Source organism: Triticum urartu, chromosome 6A (genome assembly GCF_056163025.1).
Source record: "Triticum urartu cultivar PI428250 chromosome 6A, HENAU_Tu73, whole genome shotgun sequence".
Lineage (NCBI taxonomy): Eukaryota > Viridiplantae > Streptophyta > Magnoliopsida > Poales > Poaceae > Triticum > Triticum urartu.
Window position 1 is genome coordinate 154074059 of NC_141878.1, and position 27429 is coordinate 154101487.

Below are 27429 nucleotides of genomic sequence, written 5' to 3' on the forward strand. Positions count from 1 at the left end.
CGTTTTTCTGACAGATTGGGCCCATCTGTCAGCCCACGTGGTCACGCGCGCTCACGGCACGGCAGTTGACGGCCGTTAGCCGACGCGGTCCGGTCGGAACCAAAGTAGGCGGTCGGGCCACACACTCTCTCACTCCCCCTCCTCTCCCCCGCAGTGACCTAGGTGGGCGATGGCGGCGGCGCAGCCAAATGTCGTCGGCGGCGAGCTATTGAGCCAAGGCGGCACCGGCCAGGAGGGCGGTGGACAGTCAAAGGTGGACAAATGGCTAGGCAGCTCGAGCTTCGCGGCACAACGGTCGCAGCAGCCATCACCGCCTGCGGCTCCTGTGGATCCGGCGAGCTCAGATCCGGAAGTCCGCGCGGCCAGGGCAGTGGCGAAGCGCATCCACACTGATCCAGCAGGCGGCCACCATTGGGCTTCGTCCTTTGGTGGAGTGAGGTAAACACTGGTCAATGTTTTTGGTCTGGGTCCTTTAGTTAAATTTTTTGGGTGCTTTAGTCCAAACTAGAACTAGAGATAGCAATTGTTTGTTCTTGGCATGCTACTGTATTTTATTGGTTAAGTCAGTGTAGAAGAAAGTGCATTTGGTTAGTTCGTTTGGTCAGTGCATTCACTGTAATTAGAAGAAAGTTCAGTAATGTTCAGTGACTTAAAAAACGGTTGTTTGTCAATTTAATCCTACAGCTTAGATGAAGAGATTTGGGACTTGAGGCTACATTTCCAAGGAATAGATAATATGGAGAAAAAGTATTCAGTTTCCTCAGATATCAGTTATCTGACCATATTAGCATTGGTTGAGTTGGAGGGCTATGGCATGGATGCATTTCTGACATATGTAAAGGAAGAGGGAAAGGGGCTGGAGGGTGTGGAGGCCCTGGATAGTGAGGAGGCATTAGAGGAAATGCTTGACTTATTTGTTGATAATAAGGTACTGAACATCAGTGTCAGAAAAGCTACTGATCCAAGCCCAGCAGATGAGGAACAGATCCCCATTGATCATGTTGGTGATCCTGTTGTTTACAGAGTTTCACAAGAAGGTGTTCTGTACCCTGCCTCTAATGCTAGTTTGCCAGCTTTAACCCCTGATGAGCCCTACATGAACACACATCAAAGCAGCAATTTTAACAAAGGGAAAACAGTTGTTGAAGAAGAAGATGTAGAAGAAGAAGCAGATGAAGAAGAAGAAGTACCAGAGGAAGAAGATGAAGTTGAAGATGACAAATCATCTTCAGATTTTGAGTTCTTTAGGGGTGATTACAGAGGGGAGAAAATTTCTTACAAAGCTTGGTGTAGGGGTGAAGATGAGGCTGGCACTGATACTGCAGAGCACTTTTGTGCAGCTAACTCAGAACCTTCTGAGTTTTGGGAGGAAGAACCAGTTGTTTCTAAAGATGAAGTAGTAGAGGATCCTGCTGTAACTACAAAAGCAGCCAAAAATCTTAAGCCAGTTAGAAAACCTGGCCCAACTAGCAAGTCTCACAGTGAGCCTGAGCACATCAAGTTTGAAGATTATGTCCCTGAAGCTGATGAGTACTGTTTTCCAGGTGATTTTGGCATAAGTGATGAAGATGATGCACCAAGGCTGCCATCTGGAAGGAAGAGTAGGAAGAAGGAGAAGAAGGAGAGGATATGGTATGATCCATCAAGGCCTGATGCACATGAGCAGTTTGTAATGCATTTGTGCTTTGAAAATGTAGTTGAGTTCAGAGAAGCACTTAGAAATTTTCATGTGAGGACTCTTAGGAATTTTGAGTATCACAGAAATGAACCAACTAGGGTTATTGCTTGGTGCTCTGACAGAAAACATGGTTGTGAGTTTTACATAGTTGCCTCCAAGATAGCTCATGACGCAACTTTCAGTATCAAGAAGATGAACCTGGATCACACTTGTGGAGCAAGTGGAGAGAACACAAAGGTGACAGTCAATTGGGTTGCTAAGGTTTGTGAGGATACAGTCAGATCCAACCCTGGAGCTGGTGTTGACACAATTATGTCATACACAAAGAAGAAGTTTGGTGTGCATGTGCCTAAAAGCTTGGCATATAGGGCAAGGAAGCAAGCAGTTGAGGTTGTGCAAGGAGATCACAAACTCCAGTATCACAGAATAAGGGACTACCTGCAGTGTGTGCTAGATACTAACCCTGGCAGTAGGTGCATAGTAACAACACATGAGGACCCACTTAACCCAGCTCCTACCCCAAGGTTTCACTATATGTTTTACTGCTTGTTTGCATGCAAGGAGGGTTTTCTGAATGGATGCATGCCATTTATAGGTAAGTATTCAGAAATTTATATGCTTTTTAAACATTGATGTACTTAGGCACTCATGTTATCATGTTAGCAGGTCTGGATGGTTGCTTCATCAAGCTAAGCACTGGTCAGCAGATATTGGCAGCTACAGGGAGGGATGGCAACAATAACATCTTCCCAATAGCTTTTGGTGTTGTTGATAGGGAAGAGACAGACATTTGGACAGGGTTTCTCACACAATTGAGAACAGTCATTGGAACTGGCAATAAGTTTGGCAAATACACAATTATGTCTGACAGGCAGAAGGTATTGTTCTGAACCTAGTCTTTACATTTGCCATGAGTAAAATGTTATTTAGTAGATGAGTAACACTTAAGATTACCTTACATTGAACAGGGATTGTTGAATGCAATAGATGATGTATTCCCTGACTCTCCACAAAGGTTTTGTCTTAGACATATTTATGCCAATTTCCAATCTGCTGGTTTTAGAGGAGAGGAACTTAAGAAACATTTAGATCAGGCTGCCTATTCCTTTACCAAACATGGACATGATTTAGGCATGGAGAATTTGAAAAAAGAAAGTTTAGAAGCTTGGCAGTGGTTGTCATAGATACCAGAGCATACCTGGGCTAGGTATAAAATGGACGCTATGTGCAAAACAGACCTGGTAGTAAACAACCTTAGTGAGGTTTTCAATAGAATGATATTGGATGTTAGGAACAAGCCAATCAGGAGTATGTTAGAGGGCATAAGAACAAAGCTGATGATTTAGTTTTAGAAGATCAGACAGAAGATAGAGACATGCACATGGGAAATCACACCTACTTATTCAGAGATTTTAGAAGAGGGGAAGAAGTGGGCTAAATATTGTGAAGCATACATGGCAGGGCCAGGGATATGGCAGGTCACAAGTAGCTCTGAAAACACATATTGTGTTAATTTGAACAATGAGACCTGTGACTGTAGGAGGTGGGACATGACAGCTATCCCCTGCAGTCATGCCATTGCTGCAATGCAGAAAGTGAAGATACACCCTGAAAACTATGTTTCTGCTTTTTTTCAAGAAACCCATGTATTGTGAAACATATAAGCACATAATATTCCCTGTGCCAGGTCCTGACCATTGGCCTCATACACCTGGTGATGATATTTCTCCCCCTGTGTTTAGAGAAAAGAAAGGTAAAAAACAAACTGCCAGGAGGAAAGGCCTGTTTGAGGTGCCAGCTAAAAAGGATACTTCTAGGATTGGTACAGTGACATGCAGCAACTGCAAGAAGCAAGGGCACAGGATCAACAATTGTGGTGTCCCTTTGAAACCTAAGTTCCAGATGAGGCTGAACAAGCACCAGGTATGTCCATTCATTCCATTGTTACATTCATTGCATTGTTACATTCATTTCATTTGTAGGAAAATAGTTCTAACTAATATTGTTGTGTAGGAAAATAGAGCAAACTACTTTGAGGCTGGTTCTTCAATGGTTGCAACTGCACAAAGGCCACCAAGGGTACCTGCTGCCTCTGCACCTGCACCAACTCCTCCTCCAACAACAACTGAGTCAACACAGACAGCTTCTAGGTCAAGGAAGAGGGAAGCACCAGCTACAACAGCAGCACCACCACCTCTCAAGAAGAGCAGGACCAACACCTCTTCTGCAACAGTAGTACCACCTCCCAAGAAGAAGAACACAACTATTTCTGGCAATGGATCAAGGTCTTCTCTAGCAAAGAACACCAGGTCATCAAGGTCTTCTCCAGCAAAGAACACCAGGTCAGCTGCTGCCAATAGAGCTGGCACTGGATCTTTCATTGCTCCTAGACAATCTGGTACAAGTGCTGTGCAGGATGGGTCAAAGAGGGTCAGGAAGCCATCTAATAGGCTGAAAGATTACTTTTATGCAAGTGGTAACTAGCTGAAGTTGTTGAACTCCAAGTGCTTGATACTGTTTGATTTGGTTTGTAATAACATTGCCTCACTAAGTACTTGATACTGCACTGTTTGATTTGGTTTGTAATATGGTACTGTATGTGGATTCTGCACTTGTTTGCAACTTCATTTCATCTGTAACTTTTATCTATATGTGGATTCAACACTTGATATACACCTTACAGATAGAAACATAGATAGAAAGATAGTCTCATAGATAGTCTCATAGATAGAAAGATATCTATCTGACCAAGTGCATTATATGGTACTGAGAGCACTGACCAAATGCATACATTTATTCAAAAACATCCACATGTTACATAGATAGATCTCTAGATAGATAGATAGTCTCATAGATTACATAGATAGATAGTCTCATAGATTACATCCAAATCTCACAAAACTACCAAAACTCTCTCTCAAATTGACTTACAGATAGAAAGATAGATAGCTAGATCAGTCATAGCGCTCAAAGAAACGGACCCACTTGGCCCTAGTTGCTGAATGAGGAGCGATGACTGCCCTAATCCTTGCCCACCTAATGATCTCCATGAATGATCTTCCCCTGCCTCCAGTGAAAACCAGCTCTAGTTCTTCATCATTGCACTTCTCCAGTACCTTGTTGGAGAGTCGGCGGTTGAACTCCTCTTGCTACTCATCCTGGGCCACCTCTAGGGCCCTCTGCCTGCGCCTCCTCCTCCTCCTCCTCTGTGCAGCTGCTGCTGTCCTAACCTCCACAACCTCCCCCTCTTCCTTTGTGACATCTCCCATGTCAGGATCCATCTGTAGGGTTTCTTTTGGGTGGTGGCTGGTGGAGTCACTGGGAAAGGGTGGGGTGGGGAGGGGTTTATATTGAGAGATGGATGGGGGGTTGGGTTTAGTAGGCCTTGGGTTGCATTTGGTCAGAGAGTAGTGGGCCACTAAGCCCAATTACCCACCGAAATAATATATGTACGCTAACAAATAACATATAAAAGATATAAGATCAAGTTGAACACTTAATAGCATAAAAGATCCACAACTTAGTAGCATAAGAGATCCATTTCCACTACTTAATAGCATAGGTGATCCATTACAACACTTAATACCATAGGTGATCCATTACAACTTAACAACATAGCAAATAAGGTTCTTACACTAGGTTAAACTTCACATTCCCCCAAAATGTACACCCATAATCACTTGAAGTCATGCCAGGCCACATCCTTATATAAAGGCCTTTGGATGTACTTACTTCACCAACATATCACAGCAAGTTCAAGATTCAAGGATGGCCTTGATTTGCTCTAACTTCTCCTTGCTGCCATACCCTTCTTTCAGCAGCTCAGCAACAACAAGCTCAAGCTTTGCCTTCTCCTTCTTAAGAACATCTCTGTCAACTTCAACATCCTTCATAGCCTTCCTGGTGTTCCTGATGATATCAGCTTGGCTCTGCAAAATGCACCTCTGCTCTTTTGCAAGTTTGAGCTTTTCCATCTGCACCTCCAACATGGCTTTCTCCTCTAGCTCCTTCTTCTTCTTCTCAAGTTCTTCCTCCTCCACTTGTTTCTGGTACACCTGCTTGTCCACCCTACCATCCTGCCAATCAAACATCTTGGATACATCATCAACAAGCTTGGTGTACTCAATGCAAAGCTTGTCATTTTTAGTCCTAAGCTTGGCCAACTCCCTTTCATGCTCACTCTTAAGCCTGGCCAACTCCTTCTCAAACTTTTCCTTGTCATTTACCCTTCCAAAGTTCTGCTCATGGAACATCTCCCATAGCTTGCACAAACATCTCTGAAGAACAGTTGGCCAAGGCCCATCAACCCACTCTACAACACCACAATTCACACCATTTTCCTGCATTTGTAAATGTGATAAGTTATTACAAAAGGACTAGTACCTTATTTCAAGTCCATGATTAACTTGATAAACCTAAGATTTTCTAACTATTAATAACATAAATGAGATACGATAAGTTATTACAATGCCATGATTAAGTTTCCAAAGTGACAAAAATACATATGTGTCTGTCATATCAAACAAACTGTTGCATCATATCAAACATCACTGAACATCCATAGCAGAAAACTTAATTGGCATCTAACCTGGACTGGCAGCCATAGAAACGTCTCCCTGTTACAGGCCCTTCAAAAGCAACACGCTTAATAGGCCTCAGTTGGTGCAGAATGCACTTGGGATGAGCAAGCTCAAGTTGGCCACAGAAAAGGGGCTCCACAGTGGTGTCTGGTTCCTCCTACAACCATAATAACCAACAAACACTGGTTTCAATCTGCACTCAATACCAGAATCAACTTGCACTGTTCATTAAATCCCCAAATCAGCATGAACCCTAACACTGTACAGAGATGAACCCTAGGTTACCTCAATCCTACAATCAAACCCCACCCTCACTAATCAAGAACAGTATCACACACACAACAACAACACTACACTAAGCAACATCCATGGCTGAAGCCTAAGCTACTAGCACCTAACCCTAACCCTAACCCTAGGTGGCAAAGAACTTACCATAAGTCCCATGTCCATGCTGACAACCTCGCACTCCTCCTCCGAGCTAGTTTCCTCGTCGTTCCAGGAAGGCATTGCGGCAAGGAGGTCGACGGCCACCGGCCTCGAAGACGGCGCGCGGCGGCGAGCTCGTACTGGAGCAGGGGACTAGGAGCAGGGGAGTGAGCGAGCACGAGAGAGTGAGCGAGCATGTGATCCCGACTGACCGAGCGGGTATATTTAGCCCAGTTCCGACCGGGCCGGTCGGCTAACGGCCGTCAACTGCCGCGCCGTGAGCGCGCGTGGCCACGTGGGCTGACAGATGGGCCCAGGCAGTCAGAAAAATGGTTAAATCCCTAGTCACCGCGGGTTTGGGTTTTTTGAAACAGCGGACCGCGCGTTTGGTAGCTTTCTGAGAAAAATTAAAAACTGGTAGTTTTTTGAAACCTTAGCCTGTAAACTAGTAGTTTTATGCTATTTACTCGGATTCGACACCCTTCTGTTTGTAAATATAACGGTGGCTTTGTGCCAAGCTGCCAAGAAAGTTGTTTGTGAGGAAAATGCGCCACGGTCTCCACCATGTCAAGCTTTATTGTCGACTTATACGAAATGTCAACCAAAGTTATACGTAACTTTCCTGAAAAAATGAATTTGGACCAGTCAATTTTTGAGCCATTGGTTTCTGCTTTAAGATTCATGTTTTTTTAAAAATCTTTTGTTTTTTTATTGTGTCTGCCGTCATGTTTTGGGCTGAATGGGTCAGTCTATTTCTAAATAGGCTGAGGCCCATTCTGTATTTCTGTTGCCTCTTTATTGGCTGACATGCTTCTTCTTTTTCTTCTGTTTGTATGCCTGTTTTGCTTTTCTTTTCCGAGTCATTCTTTCCCCGGCTATTTCTTGGGTTGTTGGTTAAGTGTAAAATGCATCCACGCAAGGACGGTGGTGGCAGAGCAATGCTCACAAAACACACAAGGACGATGGTCGAACCAAACCAGCTCATTCTCCTCTCCCTTCGACGACGAGGGGTCAAAGACCCCTTTCCTTCTCTCGTTCACTCACCCGCCGCCGCCGCTGTCGTGGTTCTAACTTTGACAGTGATGTAGGGGGGTGAATATGGAGAGGCTAGATCTTAGCTATTGGGAAGTTGTTACACGCGAGGTTTACGAGTTCAGGCCCTCCTCAGAGGAAGTAATAGCCCTACGTCTCGGAGCCCAGAGGTGATCGACTGGATTATGCGTGTATGGATACAGGGGTGCGAACCCTTCATACTGAGGAGGGGGGTGGCTTATATAGAGTTCGCCGGCCCTCTCCTGCCCTCAGTAATGTAGGGTTTAAGGTACATTTAAGGTTGGGCGTTACTGGTAACGCCCCTAGTAAAGTGCTATAATGACCATAAAGACTACTTAATACCCGACCGTTTGCCTGCGGAGTGACTTCGGTCGAGTGGCTAGCTTCATGGTCGAGTGATAGCTTCTTGGTCGAGTGTCTTGAACCCGTCGAGTGGGATACCTTCGAGTCGAGGAAAAGGTGACTTCTCCTAGGGGTGTCCTAGGGTAAGACTCTTTGGTCAGGTCCGTGTCCCTACCCTAGGTACATGTCTTCATCATTAGCCCCCGAATGGATCGAGGTTAGAGTGGGGAAAGAGTTGGAGATCTTTCCGACTGGTTCTTCGGGCTACGTGAGCGCCTTGTTTTGGGTCAATCGTCACGGATGACGTTGCCAACCTTTTTCAGTCGCCTTGATCCATTCCAGGCCTTTCGTCGAGTGAATATCTTTGTTTGTGACATACCGAGCACCGGCGAGATCGGGGTCTTCTGTTTTGACAAGTCGTTTTTGTGGCCCGCGGATGTCGCGGGATTCGGATTTTGGGAAGCGCGCGGGACGGGAGCGGCCGCAGTAATCGGAAGCGATAAAGCGGAAGCTTCTCGATCCCCGCGTCGCCTTTTTTGCCATGTACTGCGCGCGCGTCTGATGCGGGATTTGACTGGATAGCCTGGGCCTACCAGTCAGCCACTCGGGAGCGGTCCCTTATAAATCGCTGGCTCAGGGTTTCCAAGCAGTGCGCTCTCTTCTCCTCCTTTCTTCTGCCTCTCTCCCTTCGCAAGTCCTTCCGCCACCTCCGTTCCCGCCCCAGCGCAGCAGGCCCGTGCGAGACTTCGCCGGCGACGATGACGAAGAGCAAGACCTCCGCTCTGGAGCGCTCGAAGAAGGCGGCGGCAGCGGGGAAAGGGAAGAGGTCAGCTCGGGGCGGATCTTCCTCTAGGACCGCTCTGCCCAAAGGTTGGATCCAGGGCGACTGGATGCCGTCGGTGCTCCGGCAAGAGGATCTCGACGACATGGTCGAGGGGGGAGTCATTCCCCACGAAGCTGCGCGTCTTTCGGGGGGAGAGATCGAACCTCAACCCCACGACGGTGAGTGTGTGCTCCTAGCCACCCACATCGACCGAGGGTTTTCTCTGCCGCCCCATCCTTTCTTCCAGAGTTTCCTTAATTTCTTCGGAGCGCAGCTCCACCACTTCACTCCCAACTCCATTGTCTACCTTGCTGCTTTCATCTCCATGTGTGAGGATTTCTTGGGTTGTCGACCCCATTGGGGACTCTTGAAACACATCTTTACCTGCCTTTCTCAATCGGTCAAGAAGGCTAAGTCGAGTGACGAGAGGACGCAGGTGATCCAGCTGTGCGGGGGCCTGGTGATCCAGACGAGGGGGAAGAGTTGTTTTCCATCTATCACCTTTCCGGAGTCGGTCCATGGCTGGCAGTCGACCTGGTTCTACTGCAAGGACGAGGCGACCCCCGGACAGTCGACTGGCCTTCCTCCTTTTTCCCTTGACCGAGCCGAGAAGCCCGCCTCTCTGAAAGTCGCGCTGAAGGAAAAGGCCCAAGTCAAGGTGCTGGCAGGTCGAGTGGTTGAACTTGTCCGCGAGGGCGTGACTGGTATGGACCTGCTGGAGGTCTTTCTTCAAAGGCGCATCCAACCACTCCAGGCCCGCGACCACCCGATGTGGCTGTATTCGGGTCTTGACGACACCACTCGGGTCCACCCGGAGGAGGTCACCGACGAGATGGTGGAGGGGTGGCTGTCGAGCATCACGGGGAACAAAGACAACCCCCGAGGAGCCAGGAGGGTAACCCCACTCGACAACTCGTATGAGGTGGACCAGGTATGTCTTTGTGCTCCCGACTGATATCTTGTCTTCTGTATTGGTCTTTTTTAAATAAGTCGATTGACTTTCGTCTTGTCTATTGTTTTCCAGGCGACCACTGAGATGTACTCGACGCCCAACGGGGCACAGGGGTCGACTGAGGAAGGGGAGGCGAGCAGAGGCGAGAGCGGGGACGACCAAGGCGAGTGGGAGTCCGACGGTGAGGGAGAGGGAGGCGACGGTGAGGGAGAGGGAGTCTGAGGAGTGAAAAACTTTAAATTTACCTCGGAATGCCGAGTGGATTTGCAACCGTTAAACTCTGCCTTAAATTTGCCTCAGAATGCCGAGTGGACTTGTAACAGTTAAACTTTGCCGAGCCGCGGGCTCGAGTACTTTGAGGTCTGGGACCCTTTAGGCTTTATCCAGAATCGATTTCTCGTTGGGCATCTTCATGGTTTGATTCGTCGAGTGGAACTTGATCTTCACTCGGAATGACCTTGTATTTGCGGCACAATTCTGAAGGGGGAGTTAGCAGTCGACTCGCGGATTGGGTCGAGTTTTGAACTTAGGCGAGCACTGGGCTGCAGCTAAGCCCCCGAGTGGGAGGTTTTCTCTCCACTTGGTAGGATTTTTAAACACTTAGGCGAGTGTTGGACTGCAGCTAAGTCTCTAAGTGAGAGAATTTAGGCGAGTGCCAGACTGCAGCTAAGCCCCCGAGTGGGAGGATCGCTCTCCACTCGGTAGGATTTTTTCAAACTTAGGCGAGTGCCGGACTGCAGCTAAGTCTCTAAGTGAGAGAACTTAGGCGAGTGCTAGACTGCAGCTAAGCCCCCGAGTGGGAGGTTTGCTCTCCACTCGGTAGGATTTTTAAACACTTAGGCGAGCACTGGGCTGCAGCTAAGCCCCCGAGTGGGAGGTTTGCTCTTCACTCGGTAGGATTTTTAAACACTTAGGCGAGCACTGGGCTGCAGCTAAGCCCCCGAGTGGGAGGTTTGCTCTTCACTCGGTAGGATTTTTTCAAACTTAGGCGAGTGCCGGACTGCGGCTAAGTCTCTAAGTGAGAGAACTTAGGCGAGTGCTGGACTGCAGCTAAGCCCCCGAGTGGGAGGTTTGCTCTTCACTCGGTAGGATTTTTTCAAACTTAGGCGAGTGCCGGACTGCGGCTAAGTCTCTAAGTGAGAGAATTTAGGCGAGTGCCGGACTGCAGCTAAGCCCCCCGAGTGGGAGGATCGCTCTCCACTCGGTAGGATTTTTTCAAACTTAGGCGAGTGCCGGACTGCAGCTAAGTCTCTAAGTGAGAGAACTTAGGCGAGTGCTGGACTGCAGCTAAGCCCCCGAGTGGGAGGTTTGCTCTCCACTCGGTTGGATTTTTAAACACTTAGGTGAGCACCGGGCTGCAGCTAAGCCCGTGAGTGGGAGGTTTGCTTTTCACTCGGTAGGATTTTTAAACACTTAGGCGAGCACTGGGCTGCAGCTAAGCCCCCGAGTGGGAGGTTTGCTCTTCACTCGGTAGGATTTTTAAACACTTAGGCGAGCACTGGGCTGCAGCTAAGCCCCCGAGTGGGAGGTTTGCTCTTCACTCGGTAGGATTTTTAAACACTTAGGCGAGCACTGGGCTGCAGCTAAGCCCTCGAGTGGGAGGTTTGCTCTTCACTCGGTAGGATTTTTAAACACTTAGGCGAGCACTGGGCTGCAGCTAAGCCCCCGAGTGGGAGGTTTGCTCTTCACTCGGTAGGATTTTTTCAAACTTAGGCGAAACGGATTCGCAGCTAAGTCACCCACTGGGGGATTTCGTATGTAAACAAAAGTGACAACAATTAATGGAACACTCTTGCCTTTGATAAAAACGAACTGCAGGAACTTTTCTTATTACATCTCGTCCAAGGGAGAGCTCAAGCGTAAAAGGGGCGGAGTAGTTCCGCATTCCGAGCTCGTGGCTCGTCGATCTGGCGATCAGCATTGTAGAGGTGATACGCTCCATTGTGGAGGACTCTGGTGATGATGAAGGGGCCTTCCCAAGTAGGAGCAAGCTTGTGTGGTTTCTGTTGATCCACTCGGAGGACCAAATCTCCTTCTTGGAAGGCTCGACTCTTCACATTCCGGGCGTGGAATCGACGCAAGTCTTGCTGATAAATGGTCGATCTGATCATGGCCATCTCCCTCTCTTCTTCTAGGAGGTCGACCGCATCTTGTCGGGCCTGTTCTGCTTCATCTTCGGTGTAAAGCTCGACTCGGGGCGCGTTGTGAAGAAGATCACTTGGTAGAACCACTTCGGCTCCGTAAACCAGAAAGAATGGAGTTCTTCTAGTCCACCGGTTAGGGGTGGTCCTCAATCCCCACAGAACTGACGGAAGCTCGTCGACCCAAGCACCTGCCGCGTGCTTGAGATCACGCATCAGTCGAGGCTTTAGTCCTTTGAGAATTAGACCATTTGCTCTTTCGGCTTGTCCATTCGACTGGGGGTGGGCGACCGATGCGTAGTCAACTCGAGTGCCTTGAGAGGCGCAAAAAGCTCTGAACTTGTCCGAATCGAAGTTTGACCCATTGTCAGTGATGATGCTATGCGGGACTCCATATCTGAATGTTAGCCCTCTGACGAAACTGATAGCAGTGCAAGCATCAAGATTCTTGATAGGCTTAGCTTCAATCCATTTGGTAAACTTATCGACTGCCACAAGCACATGAGTGAAACCACTTCTGCCTGTTCTCAGCGGACCAACCATGTCTAGTCCCCAAACAGCAAAGGGCCAGACGAGTGGAATGGTCTTCAGGGATGATGCCGGCTTGTGTGACATGTTGGAGTAGAACTGGCACCCTCCACACTTGTCGAGTATCTCTTTTGCCATCTCATTTGCTCTAGGCCAGTAGAATCCCGCTCGGTATGCTTTAGCCACAATGGTCCGAGAAGACGCATGGTGGCCACAGGTCCCCGAGTGGATATCATCAAGGATCATCCGACCTTCTTCTGGTGTTATGCACTTCTGACCGATTCCAGTCGCGCTTTCTCTATACAACTGCCCCTTTATGACTGTGAAGGCCTTGGATCGGCGGACGATCTGTCGAGCCTCTTCCTCGTCCTCTGGGAGCTCTTTCCTTAGGATATACGCGATGTACGGTATTGTCCAGTCGGGAGTGATTGCCAAGACTTCCATGATTAGGTCGACCACAGCAGGAACTTCGACTTCAGTCGGATCTGTGGCACTTTTCAGTTGTGGGGCTTCTTCTGTGAAAGGATCCTCCTGAACTAACAGCGAGCGGATGTGCTCCACAAACACATTGCTGGGAATGGCTTCTCTCTTGGAGCCTATCTTTGCCAGATCATCAGCTGCTTGATTTTTGAGTCGGGGGATGTGATAAAGCTCCAACCCCTCGAATTTATTTTCTAGCTTTCTCACTACATTGCAATAACCAGTCATGGCCGGACTTCCGACGTCCCACTCGTTCATCACCTGATTAACCACCAAATCTGAGTTGCCATAGACCATGAGGCGACGGACGCCGAGTGAGATGGCCATGCGCAACCCATACAGAAGTGCTTCATACTCTGCTTCATTGTTGGAGGAATCGAAGTGAATCTGGAGAACGTATCTGAGCTTATCTCCTCGGGGGGAGACTAGAACTACCCCAGCATCGGAACCATTCAGCATCTTAGATCCATCGAAGAACATGGTCCAGTGCTCCAGGTGAACTAGAGTCGGAAGTTGCTGTTCAATCCACTCGGCGACGAAATCTGCAATTGCTTGGGAATTGATAGCCTTCTTTGCTTCAAACTTGATATCTAAGGGAAGGAGTTCAATCGCCCACTTGGCCACTCGACCAGTTGCATCTCTGTTATGCAGAATCTCTGACAATGGGGCGTCGCTGACGACTGTAATGGAGTGGTCAGAGAAGTAATGCGCAACCTTCTTCGTGGTCATGTAAATCCCATATACAAGCTTCTGGTAGTGAGGGTATCTTTGTTTTGAAGGGGTCAAAACTTCAGACAGATAATAGACTAGGCGCTGAACTCTGAAGGCCTTTCCTTCTTCTTCCCGCTCGACCGTGAGTACTGTACTGACAACTTGTCCCGTGGCCGCAATGTACAGCAGCAGAGGCTCTTTGCTGATTGGGGCAGCAAGCACCGGCTGGGTGGAGAGCAGAGCTTTGAGCTCTGCAAACGCTGCGTCAGCTTTTGGAGTCCACTCGAACTTGTCAGACTTCTTCATCAGTCGGTAAAGAGGCAACGCTTTCTCACCGAGTCGAGAAATGAATCGACTTAGAGCGGCCAAGCAACCTGTGAGCTTCTGGACATCGTGTATACGCACGGGGCGCTTTCTCGGGGTTAGCGTCGATTCCTCGTTCGGAAATGAGAGAACCGAGTAACTTTCCACCTGGAACTCCTAATGTGCATTTTGATGGACTGAGCTTGATATCATATCTCCTGAGGTTAGCAAAGGTTTCAGCAAGGTCAGTCAGTAGGTCAGAACCTTTCCGTGACTTAACCACAATATCATCCATGTATGCTTCTACGTTCCGACTGATCTGAGTGAGCAAACACTTCTGAATCATCCTCATGAACGTGGCTCCAGCATTCTTGAGGCCGAAGGGCATGGTGACATAACAGAAGCACCCAAATGGGGTGATGAAAGCTGTTTTGATCTCGTCAGGTCCATACAGACGGATCTGATGGTACCCTGAATAAGCATCTAGAAAAGACAAACGCTCACATCCCGCGGTCGAGTCCACTATCTGATCGATGCGGGGGAGAGGGAAATGATCTTTCGGGCAGGCCCGATTGATATGTTTGAAATCAGTGCACATGCAAAGTGACTTGTCCTTCTTGGGGACCATGACGACATTGGCGAGCCACTCGGAGTGGTAAATCTCTCGGATGAACTCCGCTGCTAAGAGCCGAGCCACCTCCTCGCCAATGGCTTTCCTCTTCTGGACGGCGGACCGTCGAAGATGTTCTTTCACAGGCTTGAACTTCGGGTCAACTCGCAGACGGTGCTCAGCCAGCCCCCTGGGAACTCCAGGCATGTCAGAAGGCTTCCATGCGAAGACGTCCCAGTTCTCACGGAGGAACTGGATGAGCGCTTCTCCCTATTTGGAGTCGAGCGTCGTCGAGATGTGAGTCGGAGCAGCGTCGGGGTCAGTCGGGTGAATGTGAGCCGTCTTTGTTTCGCCGGTCGACTGAAAAGCTGACTCTGAAGCAGGCTTCTTGGCCCGTAGCAATTCACTCGGATCGGCAGTCTTTTGGTACTCTTGCAGCTCGACCACTGCCATCTGAGCATCTGCAATCTTTGAGCCTTTCTGAAAGCACTCTTCTGCCTTCTTCCGATTGCCTGTAACAGTGATTACCCCTTTAGGGCCATGCATCTTCACTTTGAGGTACACATAACATGGTCGAGCCATGAAGCGCGCGTAAGCTGGCCTGCCCAAAATGGCATGATAAGCACTTTGGAAGTCCACAACCTCGAATGTCAACTTTTCCTTGCGGTAATTCTTTGAATCACCAAAAACCACATCAAGAGCAATCTGGCCGAGTGATTCGGCTTTCTTGCCAGGAATGACTCCGTGGAAGCTCATGTTACTGGTACTCAATCTGGACATCGGAATGCCCATTCCTTTCAAAGTTTCGGCGTACAGTATGTTCAGACCACTGCCACCATCCATCAAGACTTTGGTCAGTCGAGTGCCTTCGACAATTGGGTCGACCACCAACGCTTGCCTCCCAAGGGTGGCAATGTGCGTAGGATGATCAGACTGGTTGAACGTGATGGCAGTCTGAGACCGCTTCAGATAACTGGGTGTTGCCGGAGCGACCATATTCACCTCACGATTGATGACTTTCAGTCGACTTTTGCTCTCGACATCGGCAAAAATCATCAGGGTGGAATTGACTTGGGGGTATCCATCGTCACTGTCTTCCTTGTCCTCAACTCTGTCCGACTCTTTTTCCTTGTCTTTGGGCTGTTTGCCCTGAAACTGCTGGATCAGGAGTCGACACTGTCGAGTGGTATGCTTTGGGTAAATGAAATTACCCTCTTCATCTTTCTTGGTGTGGATGTGGCATGGCAGATCCAAAACATCATTTCCATCTTGATCCTTGACTTTCTTGGGCTTCCAGGGGCCTTTGGGTTTTCCCTTGAAGTTTCCCTGGGCTACGGCCAGGGCCTCCCCTGGAGCGGCTGGCTCGGCCTTCCACTTCTGTTTCTGACTGGAGTTTCCTCCGGTTTCTTGGGCGACTGCCTTGAGCTTGCCGCTTCGGAGTCGATCTTCGTCTTCACCATTAGCGTACTTGGTGGCAATCTCCATCATCCGATTCAGAGACATCTCTCCAGTCCGGCCGAACTTCAAATTCAACTCTCTGTATTTAACGCCTTCCTTGAAAGCACAAACTGCTTGATGGTCTGGCACATTCTCAACCGATTGATGCAGTGTGATCCACCTCTGGATATATTCCCTCAGGGTTTCGTTCGGCTTCTGCACGCAAGACCGCAACTCTGTAAGGCCTGCAGGTCGCTTGCATGTCCCTTCAAAGGTTGTGACAAACACTCGGGAGAGGTCCTCCCAGGTGTAGATGCTGCTAGGTGCCAACTGATTTAGCCACGCCCTGGCTGAGCCCTCTAACATGAGAGGCAAGTGCTTCATGGCCACCTCATCGTTGCCGCCGCCAATCTGTACAGCCACCCGGTAATCTTCGAGCCAAGTGTCAGGCTTAGATTCACCGGTGAACTTGCTGACCCCAGTCGCCAGCCTGAAATTGGGAGGAATCACTGCGGCCCTGATGGCTCGACTAAAACACTCTGGCCCTGAAACACGTGCTCTGCTGCTGGCGGGCGCATCTCTGTTCTGGCCTTCCCGATGAGCCCTGTTCCTGTCAACCAAGCCTTGAACGAGGACAGACCTCGCGTCAAAGCCTGGGTCCCTGGGGTCGACTGGAATCCTCTGCCCGACACTATGAGGGCGTCTGTCACCTTGCCGTCGAGGCGCATATGACCCACTCCTCGGGGGAGGGGTTGGCACTCGACGTCGATCATCACGGTCGAATCGGTGATCATACTGCTCATTCCTCCTGTACTGATCATGCCGGTCGCCACGTCCCTCACGCGTCGGGGGCGATCTCGGGCTGTGAGCCGACTCGACTGTACCCGTTGCGACGGATCGACTGTGGATCCTGTTCCGCGACTGAGAGACAGCAGAATTCTGGTTTCCCGCCGCCCGGAGCAGTGCTCTGATCTGCAACAAGCCTCTGCCCGCCTCCGACTGGGAGGGCTGAATTGATTCTGCTATACGGGCCGCAGCGGCCAAATTCTGAACTGGGGTTCGGTATACCTGCGGCGGCGGGAAGAGCTGACGCCGACTGGACTCGGGAGCTTGCTGACGTCGACTGGACTCGGGAGCCCGCTGACGCGCTTGCTCGTCGAGTATCCGCTGGAGATTCTCCAGTCGAGTGTGCTCGGCCAGTTTAGCCAAGCGCGTGTCCTCCAAGGCCCGGGCCTCGGGGGTTTCTCCGACAATAGGAGTGTGGAGCGCGTCCATGTTCCGACGGCGAAGCTCCTCTTGCCGTAATGATGTGAGAGGTTCGGGAAGATACTCATCGTGGGGATGCGACGGGTCGTCCCCACCCGCGCCTCCACCAGCGCGAGGGAAACCAGGAGGACCGTGCGTCCCATCGACCGCCAGAACCTCAACCGCTGGGTCGCTGCTGTCGCACTCGGATGCGGTCTCCGCGGAGCCAGTCGACAGGTCGAACAGGCCGCAGAGGGATTCATCGGGCTCGATCGCCGTGACTTGCGGGGTGGCCGACTGGTGAGCCACGACATGTCTCACCCACCTCTGAAGTCTGGACCGACCGAAGCGCTTGCGCCGGTGGGAGGCAGAGCGGGGAGACGATACAGGGGCCGACCGATATTCGGTCGACGGTTGCCGCAGGAGGACGCCACGAACGCATGCGCGGAAATGCGTCGCACCGCGGACGGGGAGCGCGTCGACGTCGAGTGGCGCCTCCTGAAGCCAGGCGAAGTCATCGGCGATGAACGTGAGCGCGCCGAGACGGATCTCGCGGCCCTCCACCAAAACTCCGCACGAAACCATGATCAAAGGGGATCGGAAAAATCGCAACTTCCCCAATCAGGCGCTAAGACTGCTGCCCCACGGTGGGCGCCAACTGTCGTGGTTTTAACTCCGACAATGATGTAGGGGGGTGAATATGGAGAGGCTAGATCTGAGCTATTGGGAAGTTGTTACACGCGAGGTTTACGAGTTCAGGCCCTCCTCAGAGGAAGTAATAGCCCTACATCTCGGAGCCCAGAGGTGGTCGACTGGATTATGCGTGTATGGATACAGGGGTGCGAACCCTTCATACTGAGGAGGGGGGTGGCTTATAGAGTTCGCCGGCCCTCTCCTGCCCTCAGTAATGCAGGGTTTAAGGTACATTTAAGGTTGGGCGTTACTGGTAACGCCCCTAGTAAAGTGCTATAATGACCATAAAGACTACTTAATACCCGACCATTTGCCTGTGGAGTGACTTCGGTCGAGTGGCTAGCTTCATGGTCGAGTGATAGCTTCTTGGTCGAGTGTCTTGAACCCGTCGAGTGGGATACCTTCGAGTCGAGGAAAAGGTGACTTCTCCTAGGGGTGTCCTAGGGTAAGACTCTTTGGTCAGGTCCGTGTCCCTACCCTAGGTACATGTCTTCATCAGCCGCCCTCCCTGGTCTCCCGCGCGTCTACGTCGGCGTTCCTCGCCGCAAGACGACAGTCGGTGCTCCTACGTGCCCTTGAGAGCCTCGTCGCTGAGCTGCGGCCCCCCGCCGCTGCCCTCTGCGCCGAGCTCATCGGCTTCATCAACCGCGGCTATGCTGACTAGCCTCAGCACCCGCCTCAAGGGCGTCGACGTTGCCGCCACCCGCATGCATGCCCCGCTCGCCGACCTCGGGGACAATGTCGCCGCCTTGCGCGCTGCCGGTTCCGCGGCCCTCACTGCCCTCCGCGTGGGGCTCGAGCAGCGCGGCGCAGCGATGCAAGCGTGGGAGCTCCTCAAGCTGCTGCTCGGCACCTCCCACATCGTTTATGCGTTGGTGACCAAAGTGGGCGGCTTTTTGTTGCAGGAGGAGGCCTGCCGCGCCTTATAGGGGTACGCCGTTGGAGCTGACTCTCTCAGCCCCTCACCTTCTCTTTTGGTTGCTTCTCACAACACACACACACACAAGACGATGGAGACACGGGAAACTTGGTGACGTGCTGTTTCACACAGCCAGACGTCTTTTCTTCTCTCTATATTTCTCCACTAGAAGCAAACATGATTACAAGTTAAATAGAACAGGCACACACAGCCCAACCACCATACTCGGCAACTAACGTGACTAACCCATGCACTCACTAACTGCATGCACGCCAATGATTGGCCCTTGCGCAACGTCCTCACAACGGCCTCATAACCCGGCCAACAAAGCGTGCATGCATCAACTACTAATCCTGATCCATTTGGCTACTTGACTACCAACTCCAGGACTGGTTCGCAGGTTGTCCTCCACCTCCTCGTACGTGTCGTATCACACGACATTTTTGCATGGCCTCACGCCTTGCGCTCTGGCCATGTCGCACGACCGGCTCGGCATCTCGCCTCGTGCACGCTCAAGGAATGGTTCACCTGCCTACAATGCCCTAGACAATCTAGACTACATGCATGAACGAAATAAACATGCAGATACATGATCATGATTAAAAAGCTAACATTCTCCTCCTTAATCTTGATCCTTCACTTGTGACGCAGTTTCAGAGAAGAGCCGGCTCGTCCTCGACACCGAGCAGTGCCTTCTCCTCGTTGTCCTTCTTCTTCTCCGGACACTCCCAAGCAAAGTACCCAAAGTCATCACAGTTATAGCACTGTACCTCGCTCTTGTCTCTGTGCCCTCCACCGCGGCCATGTCCGCGGCCACGGCCACGTCCACCACGGCCGCGTCCTCATGATGAGTCATGCCCTCTCGCCATGAGGAGCTGCTCTTCTTCACATGTCGTCTCCCGCCCCGTGACGAGCTCCTCATGCGCCTTGAGTGAACCAATGGCCTCCTCCATGGCCATCTTGTTGGTGTTGCCGAACAACGCAATCGATGACGCAACGTGGATGAACTTGTTGGAGATGGCTCGAAGTAGCTTCTTCACGATGTACTTCTCCTCCATCGTATCACCAAGCTCATGGATGCGCCCCACGAGCGTCGCGAACGTCGCTGCGAAATCATCCATGGACTCTGCATCACCCATCTTGAGGCCATCAAATTCTGAGCGCAAGGATTGAATCCTCGCCTCTCGGACGCACTCGACGCCAACGTGCATGGAGCGTAGCGCCTCCCACACATTGGCGGCAGTCTCCTTCTCCGCAACGCGCAGCAGCGTCGTGTCGTCGATCGACTGGGAGATGATCGTCATGGCCATCTCCTCCTTGCCCTTGTCGACCTCCGAGGCCGACGACTCGCGATCAACGACCCCCCACGCGCCATTGGCGTGCAAGAGGTACTTCATCCTCATCGCCCACGCTGCGTGGTTCGTCCTCGTGAGCAGCGGGAACGGGAGCTTCCCCGCTGCTATCGTCGCCGCCGCCGCGGCAGCCGCCATCGCCGCCGAGTCGCTCGGCACCAATGCTCCACTCGCTGAAGAATCACGCGGCATCGTCTTCGTCATCACCTGGCGCTGATACCAATTGTTGGAGCTGACTCTCTCAGCCCCTCACCTTCTCTCTTGGTTGCTTCTCACAACACACACACACAAAACGATGGAGACACATGAAACTTGGTGACGTGCTGTTTCACACAGCCAGCCGTCTTTTCTTTTCTCTATATTTCTCCACTGGAAGCAAACATGATTACAAGTTAAATAGAACAGGCACACACATAGCCCAGCCACCATACTCGGCAACTAACGCGACTAACACATGCACCCACTAACTACATGCACGCCAATGCTTGGCCCTTGCGCAACGTCCTCACAATGGCCTCATAACCCGGCCAACAAAACGTGCATGCATCAACTACTATTCCTGATCCATTTGGCTACTTGACTACCAACTCCAGGACTGGTTCACAGGTTGTCCTCCACCTCCTCGTACGTGTCGTATCACACGACATTATTGCATGGCTTCACGCCTTGCGCTCCGGCCACGTTGCACGACCGGCTCGGCATCTCGCCTCGTGCACGCTCAAGGAAAGGTTCACCTGCCTACAATGCCCTAGACAATCTAGACTACATGCATGAATGAAATAAACATGCAGATACATGATCAAGATTAAAAAGCTAACATTCTCCTCCTTAATCTTGATCCTTCACTTGTGACACAATTTCAGAGAAGAGTAGGCTCGTCCTCGACACCGAGCAGTGCCTTCTCCTCGTTGTCCTTCTTCTTCTTCGGACACTCCCAAGCAAAGTGCCCAAAGTCATCACAGTTATAGCACTGTACCTCGCTCTTGTCTCTGCGCCCTCCACCGCGGCCATGTTCGCGGCCACGGCCACATCCAGCACAGTCGCGTCCTCGTGATGAGTCATGCCACTATAAAAAATACACTTCCGTGATGATACGTGTTTGTCACAGTAGGTCGCATTTTCTGTCATGCATGTACATCCATGACGATTTTATGACAGAATCAAGGTAGTCATACATGTGCTGTTGTAGAAGTGTTCCATGACATTACCAAAATTATGATCACGGAAGTGTCCACTTCCATGATGATAAATCACGCGTCACAGAAGTGCTTTCATCAAGGGTGACCGACACGTGGCATCCACCGTAACGGAACGCCGTTAAGCTATCGGGTCAGGTTTTGGATCCGATAACCCGTTAACAGCCCCGACGAATGGGGATTTTCCACATGTAAAATCATCATTGGCTGGAAGAGACACGTGCCAGGTCCGCGTTGGCACAGGTGTCACTCATCCAATGGGCGAGACGCGCCTATGATATGTTGACACGTGGACCGGCCGATCAAGTTTAAATGGGCCGGCCCAACTGAAGGCCCACAAGATTTTGCGGACCATAATGGGCCGGCCCAGCTAAAGGCCCACGAGATTTTGCGGACCATAATGGGCTGGCCCAGCTAAAGGCCCACAAGATTTTGTGGGCCATAATGGGCCGGCCCAGGTAAAGGCCCACAAGATTTTTGTGTGCCACAATGGGCCGGCCCAGGTAAAGGCCCACAAGATTCTTGTGGATCATAATGGGCCAGCCCAGCTAAAGGCCCACGAGATTTCACCAACATTAATGGGCCGACCCAGCTGTAGGCCCACAAGATTTTGAGGACCCTAGTAGGCCGGCCCATTAACTGGTCCCATGTTTTGGGCCAAATGCCGGCTCATATTTGATCCGGTCCATTAATGGCCTGCCACGCTCCGGGCCTAATAGTGGCACATATGAGATCCGACCCGTTAAAAGCCTACCATGTTCTGGGCCAAATTACGGCCCAGATCAGGTCCGACCCTTTAAGAGGCTTTGGGCTCAATTATGGCACATATCAGATTCGGCCCGTCAACTGGACACTATGCTTTTGGGCCCACTTGCTAAAGGCCCACTTAGTAATTCGGCCTGATATTAGTTTTGGCCTGTTAAGGGCCCGTTTAACATTTCAGCCCTATATTAATTTCGGCCTATTAAAAGCCCGTCATATAGTGGGGCCTAACTACGGCCCGATTTGCATCCGGCCTGGTCGCAGCTGATATCTGATTGGGCCAAACAAGGACCGAGACAATTTTGGCCTGTTAAAAGCCCGTGATTTGATTCGCACAATCATGGGCCGGGGTTCATTTCGGGCTGCTGCCGGCCCGTGAGCTTTTCGGCACGTTTCAGGCCCAACCTACATCGTGATTGCATGACGTCCCGATTATGTATCGTAATTTTACGGTTTGGCCGGTTTACTGCGAAGACAGGATATATATACAGTAAAATAACTGCAGCATCGTGAATAAGGAAAAACCTAGACTATACAATAAAGAAATTACGGCATATTACATCCACTGGGCATCAAAGTTCGCCACTATGATAATAAAGCACAAGCAGACAGCAGATTACATACACTGGGCATCAAAGATCGCCACCAGTGCAAATAAACATGCCGACAAAATAATATACAAAACTGACAACACTTCAATAGAGTTCAAGAAAGGTTAGCCCTGCTGGGGAGTTGCAGCATAAGCAGCTAAGCAAGATGATGAGACTGCGCTTGTTCAACACTTATATCTTCCTCACTCTGAAAGATAAACGAGCAGACAGATGACAGGTTTTGCACAGAAAAGTATCAGTGCCGACAATTCATCACATTTCTACTGACGAATAAAGTGACACGGGTTAAAATTGCATTAACACAATATGGTATTGTTCAGGTCAAGACATGGCAGGAAATGACATTGCGAAGGAGTTGGCAGCTTCACGACACCACTGGATTATAGATTAAGAACTCATAAGTATCAATGGTTAGTGTGCTGTCAATTTATACCATTTCAGATTGGCAAATAAAGAGACGGTTTAAATAATAGTAGAATGATATGACATTGTTCATAGTTAAGACATTGCAGAATATGACATTGTGCTGTAGTGGTTAGGTTCACCACACCACTGGATTACGGATGAAGAACAGAATCATACATGCAGTGCAAAAGAAGATCACTTGCTCTGTATAGTTTAATTTACATGGTTTGAAGAAGGAACTTGGTTGTACAACTGAAAACTTAAATTGAGAAAGGACAAACTTTTGTTTATGAACTACATAATAAACTTTAAACAAGCAATTAGATGCAAACACCAAAAATAAACAGCTATTGCAGTCATGCCTAACCAAATATATACAACAAAGTTTGAAGGCTTGAGATGGACAAACTTACATTATTGGTGAAAAGAGGCTCTATAAAGGCCTTGTCCATGCTGATGGGGGGGGGCAATTCACGAAGTTTACCATAGAATCTTCTTCAAAAGCATTGCCTTTATTCTACATTTTGTTAAGAGTAAATATAGATGTGATAATATACGAAAAATGGAGAATATTTAAGATAGGATGAAGAGTGATGCTACATAACCAAGTAGTTATAAATGTAAGTGCAGCGATACAGGCAAAAGGTACAGCCAAGAGCAATGCACAGCTAAAATTCTTCAGTACCAACCTTATGGTAAGAGTAAATATAAATCTGATGTGTAGAAAATGGAGGGAAAAGGAAAATAAGCTGCAGAGTGATGGTGCATGAACAACTACCTGTCATTATAAGTACACTGATAAAGGACATCATGTACTTATAAGAACAATGCAGAGCTAAAAAAACATTGGCATTGGATATATTCTACACTAATGTAACCATTCATACAGATCAGATAATTTGGAGCGAACAATTGATAAGCAAGCTATCATGCATACTGTTGTCACATAATGAACCAGGTATGTACGCAAGTACAGTGATACAGGACAACAGGTACTAACAAGAGCAAAGCAACGGGCAACATATTTGCGATATCCAGTCGTTCTTGTCAAACTGGAATTCTTCTTCGAGTAGATTTCCTGCAAAAAAGATCCGTAAGGCACATGCGGAAAAGTAGAAGTTCAAATTGTCATGTGATTTCATAGACAGTACCTCATCCTGGGAACGAGACCAGTGCATAACAAGGTTTTTCCATTCAATGTCTTCTAAATTTATCACAGGAGACTTCACCGGAAATTCATTTATAGACTTGCCATCAAAGTGTGTTTTCCTCAGGTAACACCGATACTGCTGTAATGCTTCCTTGAAAAGCACAAGCAAGCTTTGCTCGTCATGAATATCCAGATTGACCCTCGCCTAGTTACAACAATTTAATGTAAATCATTGATGTGTTCAATCAGCAGAAAACAGTAAAATAATAACCATGAATAATAGCACTTACACGTAAGTTGGACAGGAAGATGTGAAAATGGTGTGTGTCTTCACAATAATCTTCCCATGATGGGAATATATGCACGTAGTCCCTAACAACATTGAAAGCATTGTCTTTTAAACTAGGAATAAATGGAATGGGGTTCCAATCTGCAGGAATTGGCCGTCTCTGCAGTTGGGATAGGTCTTCGGCCGGTGGACTTGGTGTACTTTTTGCTGGAGTGGGATTTTTCTATGGTACAGCTGGTGCTATGGCAAATGAAATCGGTATACCTTTTGCTGGAGTGCAGGTCCTGTGTGGTGGGGCTAGTGGTGTGGCCAGTGAAGTATGGGTACAGTCTGCTGGAGTCAGTCCTACGCTTTCCGTCACTGGTTGTACAACCAATATAAGTGGGGTGTTGTCTGATTTCTCCGGCACCACCATGTTTTTCAAGGACTTTGCTGGTGCTCCTTCAGGTTCGGCAATCACCCTCTTCCTTTTTGATGTCTGATGCACAAGAACAGCATTTGAGTGGAAAAAACATGGTATGATGACAGATGGAATATGTATTGATAATGGATGGGCATGGCATCTCGACATATATGATGAGTAAACTAAGAAGATGGCGGTGCAACAAAGTAGAAGAAATGCAAGACAACATATGCAAGATACCCGCAATCAATAAAACATTGCCAAATTAGAACATGCACCTTGATGGGTGAACAGGACAGGCCATCTGCCTTTGACTCCTCGAGGTTAGAATAGTCATTAGGATCATATTCTGAACAAGAATCAACAGGTGGGGAGCGTATGAGTTTCATTGCATCCAGAATGGCACTCAATGCCTTGGTGCCAATTTTGTAAGTCATTGCAGTGTTTACTTCAAGAGTGGACTGCTGCTAGTGCGACACAAAGCAGCTACACATATCATAGTGTAGATATAACGGGAAAACCTTAAGCATCAGAGTAAAATCAGCAAAGTGGAACTTGTTGGAATATATGTGTTGGTATTGCCGGTACGGCTAGAAAGGCTTCGGATACCAGCTCTCTTCAAGTGAAGGTGCGGTACTGTTAATATCAGTGTAACTCTCAAAGGCGACACAGCTCCCCGCATTTCCTTGCTATTCTTATAGGATTCAAGTGGGCGGGCCACTGATGTCTACTACACAACCTTCTTCTTGTAGACGTTGTTGGGCCTCCAAGTGCAGAGGTTTGTAGGACAATAGCAAGTTTCCCTCAAGTGGATGACCTAAGGTTTATCAATCCGTAGGAGGCGTAGGACGAAGATGGTCTCTCTCAAGCAACCCTGTAACCAAATAACAAAGAGTCTCTTGTGTCCCCAACACACCCAATAAAATGGTAAATTGTATAGGTGCACTACTTTGGCGAAGAGATGGTGATACAAGTGGTATATGGATAGTAGATAATAGTTTTTGTAATCTGAAAATATAAAAACAGCAAGGTCGAAAGTGATAAAAGTGAGCATAAACGGTATTGCAATGATATGAAACAAGGCCTAGGGTTCATACTTTCGCTAGTGTAAGTTCCCTCAACAATACTATCATAATTGGATCACATAACTATCCCTCAACATGCAACAAAGAGTCACTCCAAAGTCACTAATAGCGGAGAACGAACGAACAGATTATGGTAGGGTATGAAACCACCTCAAAGTTATTCTTTCCAATCAATCTGTTAGGCTATTCCTATAAGTGTCACAAGCAGCCCTAGAGTTCGTACGAGAATAACACCTTAAGACACAAATCAACCAAAACCCTAATGTCACCTAGATACTCCAATGTCACCTCAAGTATCTGTGGGTATGATTATACGATATGCGTCACAGAATCTCAGATTCATCTATTCAACCAACACAAAGGACCTCAAAGAGTTCCCCAAAGTTTCTACCGGAGAATCACGACGAAAACGTATGCCAACCCCTATGCATAGGTTCATGGGCGGAACCCGCAAGTTGATCACCAAAACATATATCAAGTGAATCACGTGATATCCCATTGTCACCACAGATACGCACGGCAAGACATACATCAAGTGTTCTCAAATCTTTAAAGACTCAATCCGATAAGATAACTCCAAAGGGAAAACTCAATTCATTACAAGAGAGAAGAGGGGGAGGAGAAACATAGGATCCAACTATAATAGCAAAGCTTGGGATACATCAAGATCGTATCATCTCAAGAACACGAGAGAGAGAGAGAGATCAAACACATAGCTACTGGTACATACCCTCAGCCCCGAGGGAGAACTACTCCCTCCTCGTCATGGAGAGCACCGAGATGATGAAGATGGCCACCGGAGAGAGATTGCCCCCTCCGCCAGGGTGCCGGAACAGGTCTAGATTGGCTTTCGGTGGCTACGGAGGCTTCTGGCGGCGGAACTCCCGATCTATTGTGCTCTCCGATGTTTTTAGGGTATATGGAGATATATAGGCGGAAGAAGTACGTCAGGGGGGCCACGAGGGGCTCACGAGGGTGGAGGGCGCGCCCCCGTGCCTCGTGACCTCCTCGCAGATTCCCCGACGTGCACTCCAAGTCTTCTGGGCTTCTTTCCTTCCAAAAACGAGTTCCGTGAAGTTTCAGGTCAATTGGACTCCGTTTGATTTTCCTTTTCTTCGAAACCCTAAAACAGGGTAAAAACAGAAACTGGCACTGGGCTCTGGGTTAATAGGTTAGTCCCAAAATTGATATAAAAGTGTATAATAAAGCCCATAAACATTCAAAACAGTAGATAATATAGCATCAAGCAATCAAA

The 27429-nt window shown here is 49.0% G+C and overlaps 4 protein-coding genes across 4 annotated transcripts; 2 read left to right on the forward strand and 2 right to left on the reverse strand.

The window, feature by feature from the left end:
- Window positions 1-644: 644 nt before the first annotated feature.
- LOC147964556 (uncharacterized) lies at window positions 645-2862 on the forward strand. Its single transcript, XM_087530032.1, has 3 exons — window positions 645-2123; window positions 2321-2556; window positions 2647-2862. The coding sequence occupies exons 1-3, from the start codon at window positions 737-739 to the stop codon at window positions 2860-2862; spliced, it is 1839 nt and encodes a 612-aa protein (XP_087386158.1). The 5' UTR covers window positions 645-736.
- A 718-nt stretch (window positions 2863-3580) lies between these two features.
- On the forward strand, window positions 3581-4266 carry LOC147964557 (uncharacterized). The gene is made up of 2 exons (XM_087526796.1): window positions 3581-3601; window positions 3692-4266. Exons 1-2 carry the CDS (start codon window positions 3581-3583, stop codon window positions 4160-4162), a joined length of 492 nt encoding a protein of 163 aa, XP_087382922.1. The 3' UTR covers window positions 4163-4266.
- A 1167-nt stretch (window positions 4267-5433) lies between these two features.
- On the reverse strand, window positions 5434-6765 carry LOC147964558 (uncharacterized). Its single transcript, XM_087531167.1, has 3 exons — window positions 6691-6765; window positions 6260-6415; window positions 5434-6018 (listed from the first exon to the last, which is right to left on the reverse strand). Exons 1-3 carry the CDS (start codon window positions 6763-6765, stop codon window positions 5434-5436), a joined length of 816 nt encoding a protein of 271 aa, XP_087387293.1.
- A 12270-nt stretch (window positions 6766-19035) lies between these two features.
- LOC147964559 (uncharacterized) lies at window positions 19036-20612 on the reverse strand. Its single transcript, XM_087531168.1, has one exon. The coding sequence runs from the start codon at window positions 20475-20477 to the stop codon at window positions 19764-19766; it is 714 nt and encodes a 237-aa protein (XP_087387294.1). The 5' UTR covers window positions 20478-20612; the 3' UTR covers window positions 19036-19763.
- Window positions 20613-27429: the final 6817 nt, after the last annotated feature.